Source organism: Otolemur garnettii, unplaced genomic scaffold, assembly GCF_000181295.1.
Source record: "Otolemur garnettii isolate 467f Iridium unplaced genomic scaffold, OtoGar3 scaffold00018, whole genome shotgun sequence".
Classification (NCBI taxonomy): domain Eukaryota; kingdom Metazoa; phylum Chordata; class Mammalia; order Primates; family Galagidae; genus Otolemur; species Otolemur garnettii.
In genome coordinates this window covers 17,253,039-17,267,146 of record NW_003852413.1, presented here as the reverse complement: position 1 = coordinate 17,267,146, position 14,108 = coordinate 17,253,039, and the positions used below count along the sequence as shown (strand labels likewise).

General features: G+C 39.5%; 1 protein-coding gene across 1 annotated transcript in view; it reads left to right on the top strand.

The window, feature by feature from the left end:
• The window catches only part of EFCAB3 (EF-hand calcium binding domain 3), a 30,400-nt gene that overhangs the window by 8,457 nt on the left and 7,835 nt on the right, over nucleotides 1-14,108 (top strand). Inside the window, exons 4-6 of the mRNA XM_012802867.1 lie at nucleotides 948-1,068; nucleotides 8,379-8,572; nucleotides 9,116-9,300. Of these exons, the coding sequence (XP_012658321.1) occupies nucleotides 948-1,068; nucleotides 8,379-8,572; nucleotides 9,116-9,300 (500 nt within the window). The remainder of the gene's footprint in view (nucleotides 1-947; nucleotides 1,069-8,378; nucleotides 8,573-9,115; nucleotides 9,301-14,108) is intronic.

The window sequence follows — 14,108 nt, the reverse complement described above, 5'->3', positions numbered from 1 at the left end:
ACAGCTCACAGCAACCTCCAACTCCTGGGCTCAAGCAAGTCTCCTGCCTCAGCCTCCCAAGTAGCTGGTACCACAGGTGCCTGCCACAACGCCCAGCTATTTTTTGGTTGCAGCCGGCATTGTTGTTTTGGCGGGCCTGGGTTAGATTCAAACCCACCACCTTAGGTGTATGTGGCTGGCGCCTTAGCCACTTGAGCCACAGGTGCCAAGCCAGGAAAAAAAAATTTTTCAGAAAAAGAAAAATGTTCTCACTCATGCAAATTTGAGGTGTTGGTAATTTATGATTCTTGAAAAAATACCTTCCTCACACTGAAGAAGCCTCTACCCTCAATGCAGGAGAGTCTGCTGGAGGTTAGAGAGCATGTTCTCACCCAAGGCTGCACATGGTATGTAAGTGCACTCAAAATACTGTTAGTGGTATTTACATCACTCGTGTATGAGGTTAGCAGCCTCCCTTGGAAAGTCTAAACACTACTCATATCATGTTTTCTAGGATAAATACATTCCAAATCCAAGTACTGTGTACAGTTTTGAAAATACACACATTCTTAAGATCTGAAATATACCCTTAGGATAAAGAGAAGTTACTGCTTGCAAGTACTACTATAGTAATGGGGATTTGGCTAGAATCTTTGCCTAGAAGAACAAGATAATAGCATTTAACATATAATTCATATTTATGTTAAAAGTATTATTAGACTTACTTAGAAGCCAAACTAAAAGTATTCTTATATTCTATGATTATTCTGTCTGTTGAGCAATCAAAATAGCCTTTTCACCAAATAGAACAGATTTTTAATGTTTCACTGCCTCTCTTTCCATGCCTCTTCACTGCCTGACTTAATGTTATTATTATAAATAATCAATAAAAAGACTGTCATTTTATTACTTTATGATAGATGGTTTGTTCAGAAGGCATTTTAAAATCTTTTCTTTTCCCTCCATAGCTCCAGAAAAGGAGACCTCTTTAAATTTAGCTGGCAACCCAGGATTCCTATTATTTGAAATCCTATCAAAGCTTATAGAGACTTCAGCCCTACCCAAAAGGGCTATAAAGGAAATAGTAAGGTAAGTGGGAAGGAAAGGGACAAAAACAGCTTTCCCAGAAGTACTTATGAGGAGAACAGTAACATGGCAGACATCTCTCATTAACATCCAACTCCAGAGGGTCTGGTCGAAAACAAAGGAAAAGATACTGGACAAATGCTTATGTTAATATAAGATCCTGTTCCTTTATCACTACAGTCCTGCCTCACTCTGAAATTGCAAGGCTAACCTCAGACCATCTAGGGGCTCCATCGAGGGCCTAAGACAGGCAAGAAATGTCAGCTTCTCATATCTCAGGCCAGAAAATCCCGGCAGAATAAAACTTTTCTAAGGATGATTTTGGGTAGACTTAGCAATCCAGTTTGGAATACAAAACACTCCTGTTGCTGAAACTACCAGAGGCTCTCAAGAAGGCCTCTGACTCTGAGATGAGGTACAGCAAGTTCAGACCAGAGTAGCCTTTTTTTTTTTTTTTTTTTTGAGACAGAGCCTCAAGCTGTCCCCCTGGGTAGAGTGCCATGGCATCACACTCACAGCAACCTCCAACTTCTGGGCTCAAGCGAGTCTCCTGCCTCAGCCTCCCAAGTAGCTGGGACCACAGGCGCCCGCCACAACGCCTGGCCATTTTTTGGTTGCAGCCATCATTGTTGTTTGGCGGGCCCGGGCTGGGGATTCGAACCCGCCACCTTAGGTGTATGTGGCTGGCGCCTTAGCCGATTGAGCCACAGGCGCCGAGCCCAGAGTAGCCTTTAAAGTACAGCAGAGTCAGACTCAGACTCAGAATAAAGGATGAGGAAACATTCTCATGCCCAAAATTGTTTATTTATTCCAGCAAATAATACTAAAAATAAACTTTCCTTAATTTATTTTTAATATATTAATTATAGAAAGTAAATAAATTTTGCCTTTATCAATCTTTCAACTCATACTCCTTCAAAGCATTATGGTCCCCCTAAGAGAGACTTAAAAGTACAGAATATCCCCAACAGTGTGAAAATATTCTTCTACCCCTCAGTAGGCAGTATCCTTATACTATTTTATCTCTGTCAAATGTGGAACAGAAGGCACACAAAATTCTACTTTTCATTCCAATTCAAAGACATTTATTAAATCCTGGCTGTTGGTACACAAATTTGGCACATTTCTTACCTATGAATCTATAAAATGGGGATGATAATAATCATAATACCCATCCTTTAGGACAGTTGTGGGGATGAGTTGTTAGTAATGCACGTGAAGTGCTTAACACATTTCAGATCTCCATAAATTTAGTTATTATTATGTGGAAGCAACTAGAATAAGCATAGAACACTCATATTACCTAATTTAAAACTCACTTCCCTAATGAGTAGATACTACTATTATCTCTCATTGACAGATAAAAAAATTGAAGCACAGATCAGTTAAGTAACTTGCCAAAGGCCAGGCACAGTGGCTCATACCTGTAATCCTAGCACACTGGGAGGCCGAGGTGGGCATATTACCTGAGCTCAGGAGTTCGAGACCAGCCTGAAAAGAATCAGACCTTCTCTACTAAAAATAGAATAGCTAGCTGGGCATTGTGGTGGGCACCTGTAGTCCCAGCTACTCAGGAGGCTGAGGCAAGAGAGTCAATCACTTGAGCCTAAGAGTTTGAGGTTCCTGTGAGCTATGATGCCATGACACTCTACCAAGGATGACAAAGTAAGACTGTATCTCAAAAAAAAAAAAAAAGAAAAGGCTCGGTGCCTATAGCACAGTGGTTATGGCGCCAGCCACATACCCTGAGGCTGGTGGGTTGAAGCCCAGCCCAGGCCAGCTAAACAACGATGACAACTGCAACAAAAGGTAGCCTGGCATTGTGGTGGGCACCTGTAGTCCCAGCTACTTGGGAGGCTGAGGCAAGAGAATCACTTAAGCCCAGGAGTTTGAGGTTGCTCTGGGCTATGATGCCATGGCACTCTACTGAAGGCAGCATATTGAAACTCTGTCTCAAAAAAAAAAAAAAAACTTGGCAAAGAGCAAGCACAGTCTGATCCAAGAACCCATGCTCTTATCCACCTCCCAGTCCTGCCTCTCACACTGAGTAAGTACATGCTCAGGTGACGTTAGCTGATGTTGATCTTTATTTATTTATTTTATTTTTTTTTTAAATTGTTGGGGATTCATTGAGGGTACAAAAAACCAGATTGCACTGGCTACATTTGTTAGGTAAAGTCTCTCTTATAATTGTGTCTGGCCCCCCCAAGAGTAGTGTTTAGTATTTATCTGGTTATGCATCTGGTCATCTTGCTATTGCCTGGTACGTAAGGAAATTAAAACTGTTTAACACATAGTATTTGCATTTGAGGAGCTTGAAATATAAATGAAGAGGAAAGCCATAAGTATGTGGATGTGTAAATATATAGAAGTAAAATAATACAAAATATGTTATATAATTGTCAAATAAGTGGCAAAGATAATTTGGTTTCCCGAGAAAGCAGTTCTTGAGCTAGTTAATAGTTGGATTTGATAGGTATTCATATTGTTGATGCCATTTATTGAACATTTACAAAGTGCAAAGCTCTGAGCAAGCCCTTTACATACATCTGTTTTTCCCGTGCTTGCCTCTTTTCACTTTTCTTCCCATGCCCTGCCTGTGGCCCTGTCTGCTCTCAACATTCCTTGTGCCTAGCTGACTCTTTGACTCCTACAGCACTAAATGACCCTTAATCAGCACATTGTACCCCATAAGTGCATTAATGTATACAGGATCTATGTGTTCATGACTTAATTATAATAATAAATAAATAAAAATAACAAGATTGCAGCATAAAAAAAATTATAGATCATGTCACTCCTCTGCTCACAACATTCGAAACCCTTCCATTTCTCTCCAAGTAAAAGCTGAAGTCTTTATGATGATTTATGGGCCCTCTGTGTAATCTGCACTCCCTTTGACCCCCAATTTCATCTCCTGTTACTCTGTTCTAGCCATCCTGGACTCCTATCTATTCCTCACATACACTAGATGTGCAAAGCCTGTGCATTTGCTTTCCCCTCTATCTGGAATACTATTCCCCTGGATATCCCATGACTCACTCTACTCACTCTCACCCACCCTCAGGTCTTTGTTCAAATGTCATCTCCGTAAACCCTTCCCTGACCACCCTATTTAAAACTGCAACCCTCCTACCATTCCTGTTTCCCCTTTTCTGCTTTGTTTTTCTTCATAGTATTTATCACCTTTTAATATACTATATAACTTATTTATTTGATTTATCTGTTTTCTCAAGCTAGAAGATAAGCTCCAGGAGAACAGGGATTATTTTTTGTCTGTTTTGTTCACTGCTATATCCCCAAAGTCTAGAAAAATGCTTGGTATACATGAGGCACTCATAATTATTTGTTCAAAGACCTCATTTGATCCCCAGATCAAACCTGTGAGGGAGGTTCCAACACCTCCTTTATAGACAGGAAAGGAGAATGAGACACAGAGAAGGTCACACTGTATCTCCAGCCACTGCCCTCTAGAGTTCCCAGCTGCCTACTAGGCATCTCTATATGGAAGCCCCACAGGCACCTCAAATCCAAAATGTTGAAATTAATTCACCTTTTGCTCCACACTCAGTTCTACGAGTTCTTCCACTTGGGTACCATATCTCAGGGAGGCTTTATCATCTTAGTGTGTTCACCCCTGCCTGTGCCAAAGGACCAGTATATCCTCAGTTGCTGCTCTCTCACTCACCACATGCAACCAATCATTAAATCCTATCTATTTTCCTTCCTAAACATGAAAGTCATACATTTCTCTTGATCACAGTAGAAACTACCTTAGTGTGAGTCACTGTCTTCCTACACTTCCTGTAGTACTCAACCCTGTCTCTCTGCCTCTATCCTTGCCATCTCTATCCATTTTCCATACCGCAGCCAAATGCTAACTGAATATAACATTTAGTTAGAATTATGTTCCAAGATTGTCTTCAGGGATATCATAGCCTTTCTTATGTGCTATCACTGACTCACTTAACTTATGTGCTTGCTACCACAAAGCAAGACTATATTTTGATAGTCTTTGTTATATTAATCCTCAATAGCCCCCCCAAGCCCTTAAGAATGTGTGGCAGGGCGGCACCTGTGGCTCAGTGGGTACGGTGCCGGCCCCATATACCGAGGGTGATGGGTTCAAACCCGGCCCCGGCCAAACTGCAACCAAAAACAGCCGGGCGTTGTGGCGGGCGCCTGTAGTCCCAGCTACTTGGGAGGCTGAGGCAAGAGAATCACCTAAGCCCAGGAGTTGGGGGTTGCTGTGAGCTGTGTGACGCCATGGCACTCTACTGAGGGCCCTGAAGTGAGACTCTGTCTCTAAAAAAAAAAAAAAAGAATGTGTGGCAGAGTTGACCTACTTCACAAAACATTATTTGTAGGTTTGATGGGGGTTAGAGAGACAGAAAGACAGATTTATAGGCCCCTATTGTATGATAAGCTAGTGTATACAATGATGTGCTAGCAAAAATATGGAGTTTTGAAAACCAAAACAAAGCTCAAACCTTATTTAAAATTATCATGACAGGTGAGGCACAGAGGCTCACATCTGTAACTCTAGTACTCTGGGAGGCCGAAACTGGTGAATTGCCTGAACTCAGGAGCTCCTGACCAGCCTGAGCAAAAGGTCCCTGTCTCTACTGAAAATAGAAAAACTAGCTGGGTGTTGTGGCAGGCACCTGTAGACCCAGCTACTCAGGAACCATCACAAGGAAATCAATTGAGCCCAGACGTTTGAGGTTCCTGTGAGCTATGATGCCACAGTACTCTACCTAGGGGACACACTGAGACTCAATCTTAAATACATAAATAATTAAATAAATAAATAAATTATAGTGACTTAAGAAAAAGCTCCTTTTCAATGTACAAAATATCTAGAAAGTTATCATTCTATCCCAGTAGTCTTTTAGTAAAAAGTGCCACAGAAGACACACAGTGTCACCAGCAAAAGGATTCAGGTGGATCAATACACCTAGATCCAGGGCCTGTGGTCTGGTTGGAGTGATTCCTTTCAAAAATCACATTAACCTTTCTATGATTCACACCCACCGCTTGGTACTTGACAGATAGATGACAATAATTATCCCCAAATTTTTGATGAGTCGTAAAGGCATGGTCATCATGGACTTTAATCGGGATTTGTCCCTGATGTACCATTATTTCCTATTTTATTATAGCAAAAATAAAATTGTGGATCCCAAAAATAATAATAACATTTAGTTAGAAAATATTTATGGAGTGCCTACAGTGCCAAGCACAAATCTAATCATATCACTTACCTGCTAAAAAGCCTACAATGTCCTCTCATGTCACCTCTGAAAAAGTTCCAACTTAACATGACATTTCAAGGTAGCTTCATGATAATCCTTTGCTTAGCTCTCCAGTCACCCCTCCTGTAACTTCTGTTTTTACATCCAAAACTAAATATGGTGCAGATACTAAAATACTCCATGATCCTTCACCTGGTATTTATTTAAAACATTTTCTCCTTTCTCAAATCAGTTTCCTAGGCCTACCATAAAAAATTAACACAAACTTGGTAGCTTAAACTAATAAAAATTATTCTCTCACAGTTCTGGAGACCAGAGGTCTGAAATCTGTGTCAGCAGGGCCACATTCCTTCTTAAGATCCTAAGGGAGAACACTTCCTTGCTCATTCGGGTTCTGATGACTCCTGGCATGCCTTGGCTTGTGGCAACACAATTCCTATTTCTACCTCCATTTAATAATTCTTTCTTGTGTGTCTCAATTCTCCCTTTCCTTTGCCTTATAGAATACCTGTTGTTAGATTTAGGACCCACTCTAAATCCAGGAATCTCACCTTGACATCCTTAATTCAATTATATCTGCTAAGACTTTCCAAATAAGACCACATATACAGGTTCAAAGTTTAGGACTTGGATATATCTTTTTGTAAAACACACTACACTTGTCTAAGCTTAGCTGACTCCTGTTTATCTTTTAGATCCCAGTCACTGGTCACTCCCTCTGAGAGGCCTTCTCTGCCTCCCAGCTCTAGGTCAAGCTCATTCCTACATGCCTCTCCTTCCCCTACCCTACAGCATCTTACACTGTTGAAATTAGAGTTGTTGATATTTGAGGCATGCATGTTTGGAAATCAGATGTTTATACTTTGATTTAGAGTTTCTTGTCAGAGATAGCCTGTTGCACTTATCCTGAAAGAATTTATAACCTACAATGCCTGGTAACATATCTCCTAAATCTGTACAGCCCCCCCCCCCCAAGAATTGGAAAGAAACACAATCAATAGTGATTTATGTCTGGGAAACATGTTTCATACCTGTAAACCTCCAGCACTTTGGGAGGCTGAAGTTGGAGATCACTTGAGGTCAGGACTTTAAGACCAGCCTGGGCAATATAGCAAGACCCCATCTCTATAAAACATAAAAAAAAATAGCTGGATGCAGTGGTACACACCTGTAGTTCTAGCTACTTGGGAAGCTGAGGCAGGAGGGCTGCTTGAGTCCAGGAGTTCCAGGTTACAGAGTGAGCTGTGAGTGTGCCACTGCACTCCAGATTCAGGGACAGAACAAGATCCTATCTCTTAAAAACGAAAAAATATATAGTGATTTACTCTGAATAGGAAGATTACTAGTAGTATTTTCTTCTTTATACTTTTCTATACTTTCCAAGTTCTTTGCAATGAAAAATTTTTAATTAAAAAATGTTGCACAGGCCAGGCACGGTGGCTCACACCTATAATCCTAGCACTCTGGGAGGCTGAGGCAGGTGAATTGCTTGAGTTCACGCATTCCAGACCAGCCTGAGCAAAACCCTGTCTCTACTAAAAATAGAAAAATTGAGGCAAGAGGATCACTTGAGCCCAAGTTAGAAGTCACTGTGAGCTATGACACCATGGTACTCTACTAAGGTCAACAGCTTGAGACTCTGTCTCAGTAAATAAATAAATAAAACCTAGCACGAAGTAGGAATAATAATAAGTATGATTAATTTTTGTATTCAAGCTAGTACCACTTAAGCGTTTGTCAAGGATCACTATCCATAACTTTTTTCTAGAAAAGACTGGGAGTTTTGGGAGAAGACAAAGGAAACTAAAAGCCAAGGACTACAGATACAAAATGGTCAACTGGCCCGTGGAAAATATCACCAGATAGATATTCAATAAATGTCACAGAAATAGACACTCAAATATTATTTAATATTTTATAAATATTTTATTATTTAATATTTGAATATGCAAATTGGATTTTAAAGAAGTTTATTAAGCATACATAACTTACAACTTGACATTTTATTTTTGGCCTATAGATCTGTTAATCCATCTCTGAATTCCTATTTTTTTAAAGCTATTTCCGAAGAAGATTCCAGCATTCTGGCGCAGAAGGATTGTGGAATCCCTATGCGATGGGTTATGGAAAAAAGAGACTTAAACCAGAAGTATATACACATGCAAGCTCAAGCACAGCTGCCTTTGCTAATGCTGCCCGAGTTGCAATAATGAAAGAAAAGGACTTATTTAAATTTCTTGAAGAGCTCAAGAGTAAGAGCCACTTGTTCTCTCTCCACTGTTGTGAAGGATTTATATGTATATGTCCAGTCAGAAATAAGTACTAGAGCAGAGCACCAGGGACTGGTTTCATGGAAGACAATTTTTCCACAGACTGGGGTGGGGGTGCAGCTCTGACAGGACACAGAGTCTAAGCAGTGATGCAAGTGATGGGGAGCAGCTCTAAATGCTATGTGGCCCATTTCCTAACAGGCCACAGACTAGTTCTGGTCCATGTGCAGTACTAGAGGCCACGTGCTCTAAGAGCAGGACCACAGCCTATTCTGAGTGATCAGTCTCTGTCACACAGGTACCATTTGAAAGCAAATATATATCTTACCTGAATATTCAGATGCCTGGATGAAGCATGGAGTCTGTGGATGGGTGGGAGGTGGGCACAGGAAAGTGAAGGGGAGGGGGCATGGCCACTGAGGAGAATTGACAAAAAAAAAAAAAAACCAGACAGCACATGTTTGTCTTTTATGTGAATTTCTTCCGACCCTGCTTGTGATATCATTTTTATTTTTATCTTTTTAGGATGGAGTCCCTATTCAGATAGCCCATATTCAAAAATACCCATCTTCCCATTGTTTCCTAATATGGATGGGGTGGTGATGGGAAAGCCATTCAAAGACTTACAGAAATTAGAAATGTTAAGGAAAAAGGAGCCTTTGAATTTCTTTGAGAACTATTTTTTCCATAAAAGAGACTGGAAAACACAGGTGAGATGTAGGTTGTCACATTAGCTAATTTAAATACTCGAGATTTTTAAGTACTAATTTAACAGAACTAATAACATGCTTTTTACAGATATTTTTAGTCATTATACAGTATTTCAAACCAGATTCTGTAGCCATGTTTTAAAATTTAAGTCAACGTGTTAATATTTTATTTAATTTCAATAAATATTTAAACTTACTAAAAAATAGAACCCTAGGTTTGGGACTGGGTGTGAGGAATATAAAAGTCACAACAGAATGCCCCCAGATCCTATGCCTGACTGCTCTCCAGAGCTGCGCTATGGACTCCCCCAGTCACCTCTAGACTGTGGCTGGACAGATACCATGGGATGAAAGGACAAGTCCACAGCCTGATGGAGCAATGCTGTTATGGAAAGGCCACTCTGGCCTTGACTAGAACCCCACTCTGTCCCAGTAGCACCTCTGGCCCTACTTCAAGCTCTGTTGCTTCTAATCTATCCCCCTCCAAGACATACTCTTGTCGTCATGAGTTTAAAGGTCTTAGGCAAGTGTGCCCAAGTTATGGCAGGTTTGTCATAGGCCTTCCAGCCTGAGGAACAGGATAGAGCTTTAACTGGAGGCCAGCCCACCCAGTGGAGCATCTCTGGGTTCAGAGGTCCATGTATTGTTCACTTCATTTTAAAATCCCTAGAAGGTCCCTCCAAACATAGGGTTTAAGCAGGGTATCACTGTCACAAATGACCTTGAATTCAGTCTTTGTCTTTATCTCTCCAAATGAAGTTATACCCACAAGCAAATATCAATTACAAGATGAAAAGGACATTTATCCCCTTTAAATTTATGTCCCAGCATCAAATTCCCCCATAAGGCTTATCTGTTTATTGTCAGTCTCTAGCTACAATATAAGGTTCATGTATGAAAGATTTTATTTCTTTTTCTTTTTCTTTCTTTTTTTTTTTTTTTTTTTTTTTTTTTTGACAGAGTCTCACCCTGTTCTCCAGGATAGAGTATTATGTTGTCAGCCTAGCTTACAGCAACCTCAAACTCCTGGGCTCAAGTGATCCTCGTGCCTCGGCCTCCCAAGTAGCTGGAACTACAGCTACTATAAACTACAGTTCCTGGCTAATTTTTCTATTTTTAGTAGACATGGGGTCTTCCTCTTGTTCAGGCTAGTCTCAAACTTCTGAGCTTGAGGGATCCTCCTCTCACTTCAGCCTAAGATTACAGATATGAACCACTCACTGTGCCCAGCCAGGACTTTATTTCTTTTACTGAGGTATCCCCATCACCTAAAACAGGGCCTGGCCCACAGATGACATGATATTTTTTGGAAGAAAGAAAACTATAATACAAATTATTTATTGAGAGCACATTATAAGCTAGATTGTCTCTAATAATCTCAGCAGAGATAGAGTTAACAGATTTCTAAATGATTCCCTTCTTTTGAATTTTGTCTCCTTTAATCTATTTCAATACAGCAGCCAAAGTGGCCTTGTTAAAATTAACTCAACACCCTCAATGGCTTTTCATATCATTCAGAGTGAAAATCTAAATCTTTCTCGTAGGATCATGCCTGTAATCCTAGCACTCTGGGAGGCCGAGAGTTTGAAGTTGAGCCTAGGAGTTTAAGATTGTAGTGAGTTATGATGATGCCACTGCACTCTAGTCCAAGTGACAGAGGGAGATTCTGTATCAAAAAAAGAAAAATCACACTTCTCACATAGTTATTATACTAAATGCTACTCAGTCATTCACTTTAAATGGCTAATGTTATGTAATGTGAATTGTCACCTCAAAAGTTACTTTTAAAATATATACTTAACAGCCAGGCATGGTAGTCCTCCTGTAGTCCCAGCTACTCGGGAGGCTAAGGCAAGACCTGCTGAGCCCAAGAGTTAGAGGCTATAGTACAGCCACTGCACTTCAGCCTGGGTAACATAGCAAGACCTCATCTTTAAACACTTTCTTTCTCTCTGTCTCTCTCTCTCTCTCTCTCTATGTAGATATACATATGTAGCCTAAAATATATATATATTTAAACTAAAACACAACCTCCAATACCCTATTCTCTTCTCTGATTTTTTTCTGTAACACTTATTGCCATCTAACATATTACATATTTATTAATATATCTAATATACTACATAATTGTTATAGCACATGTAAACATATATATTATCTGTACATCTATGCCTACTATATCTATATGTACTACATCTGTATATATTATTTCAAACATGTTATAAATGTCTTAAAATATATAATTATGTTATACATGTTTAAATATATAGTATATTAGATTTAATACACTACATAGCATAGTACAGCTAATCTTTCATATTTTTAGTGCATCTAATCTAATAGACTATACATTTATAAACGCTAATTAGAAACAAGAAATGGAACTTTCAACTTTAAGAATGAAAGTAATAGGTGGCACCTGTGGCTCAAGGAGTAGGGCGCCGGCCCCATATACCAGGGGTGGCAAGTTCAAGCCCGGCCCCGGCCAAAACTGCCAAAAAAAAAAGTAACTGAGTTACATGAGCACTACTTCAACCCACACACAGACTCGCTATGACTATATAAAGATTCTGGAGGAAATAAAATGACAAACTTTCAAAAATATTCAAAAGAAAGGAAAACCCCGAGTTTCAGGAAGCAAGAGAGAACCTAAAGCCAGAATGACAAGTTCATAAAATGACCCTGGGAGTGGCCAGGGAGGGATGATATGTAGGTCCAATAGTTCTAGGCCCTGATAGCTAGAAGTGGGGTATAGATGCTGCCCATTCAGGGTCAAGAGACATGAACCCCTGCAGCTAAGGAGTTCAGAATAGAAACTTCTGCAAAAACTAGACTCTGGAAGGGTTCCTCTCTCACTGAAAAGAGAAGTAAAAAAACTTAAGCCCAAGCTTGCCCTGCCCAAAGCTCTGAATGGAAAAGTATTCTATGAGAAATTTAAAACTCAACATTTTAGAATGGATGGAATGGATCTGAATTTATCATTTTACATTGGATGAAATCTCCAAGTTGAGAAATTACCCTAAGTACAGACTTTAGACCAGTGCTACCTTGGGAGTTCTCAGACATAAACACAAAAATGTCCGAATCTTAAGGTTCACATAGCTTATACCAAAAAGATTTTAATTTATTTTTATTTAATTTATTTATTTATTTTGGCCAGGCACGATTGCTCACACCTATAATGAAGCAGGTGGATTGCCTAAGCTCAGGAATTCAAGACCAGCCTGAGCCATGGCAAGACCCCATCTCTAAAAAACAGCCGGACATTTATGGCGGGCACCTATAGTCCCAGCTACTGGGGAGGCTGAGGCAAGAAAATTACTGTGCCCAAAAGTTTGAGGTTGCTGTGAGCTAAGGATGCTCACTCTACTGAGGGTGACAAAGTGAGACTCAGTCTCAAAAATAAAAAAAAGTTTTAATCTCTTTTAGAGATGGGTTCACAAAAATTACTAGGTATATAAGGAAGCAATCTAGTCTGAAAAAAAAGATAGTAGATAAAATAAACAGGAGGAGTATCATAATAATTTGATATAACAAAACAATCTTTAAAAGCCTGTAAAAAATATTTTATATTATTAAAGTGGTTTTATTTAAAGGAATAGAGACCATAATGGAGAAAAAGACCATACAGAATGAAGGAAAACAACCTAATTTGAAAATCAATGGCATTTCTGGAGATGAAAAATTCAGTACTGACATGCTTTCTAAAAATTGATTAAACCTTGCTAGGCTACGTGCAGCATCTCACTCCTGTAATCCTAGCACTCGGGGATGCCAAAGCAGGATTACTTGAGCCTAGAAGTTTGAAACCAGCCTGGACAAGATAGTGATACCTGGTCTCTACAAAAAATATAAAACTTAGCCATGCATGGTGGCAGACACCTGTAGGCACAGGCACATGGAAGCTGAGGCAGGAGAATCACTTAAGGCCAGGAATTCAAGACCAGCCTCAGCAACATAGTGAAGTCCCATCTCTACAAAAAATAGGAAAAAATAGCCAGGTATGGTGGTGTGCACCCGTAGTCTGATCTAGTCAGAAGACTGAGACAGGAAGATACTTGAGCTGGAAGTTTGAAATCACAGTGAGCTATAATCATGCCACTACACTTCAGCCTGGGCAATAGAGTAAAAAGCTGTTTTTTTTAAAAAAAAAAATTAACCAAAGAAAGGAAGAGAGGGAAAGAGGGATGAAGTGAGGAAGAAAAGGAAGGAAGACATGCAGAGGGTAGATCTTTCAAGTATCAAAAGGATTCTAAGATTGATTTTTTAAAAAGTTCAGAAATCTGTTCTTTAAAGGAAACACACCTAATACATGACACAGAAAGCTTGAAAATAAAGGGACAGAAAAAGATATTCCAGACAAATATAAATCAAAATAAGCTGTATCAATATATAGTGTGTGTATATGTATTTATATGTAATATGTATATAGTATATGAAAATTAAATTTTAAAGAAAATATAACTAAAGAGGCTATTTAATGATTTTTACAAAATGCCAAAAAAGATATAACTACCCTGAACCTGTATACACCTAGTGAACTAGCAGATAAGGAGAAAAATAGAATCACAAGGATTAACTTTAGACTTTTTAAAAGAATTATACATATTTTAAAATGTAAGGATAATTGCTAAATGCTTGTTTGTTTGTTTGTTTTGAGACAGAGTCTCACTTTGAGGCAGAGTCACCCTCAGTAGTGTGCCTTGGTGTCATAGCTCACAGCAACCTCAAACTCTTGGACTCAAGCGATTCTCTTGCCTCAGCCTCCCAAGAAGCTGGAACTATAGGTGCCTGCCACAACACCCAGC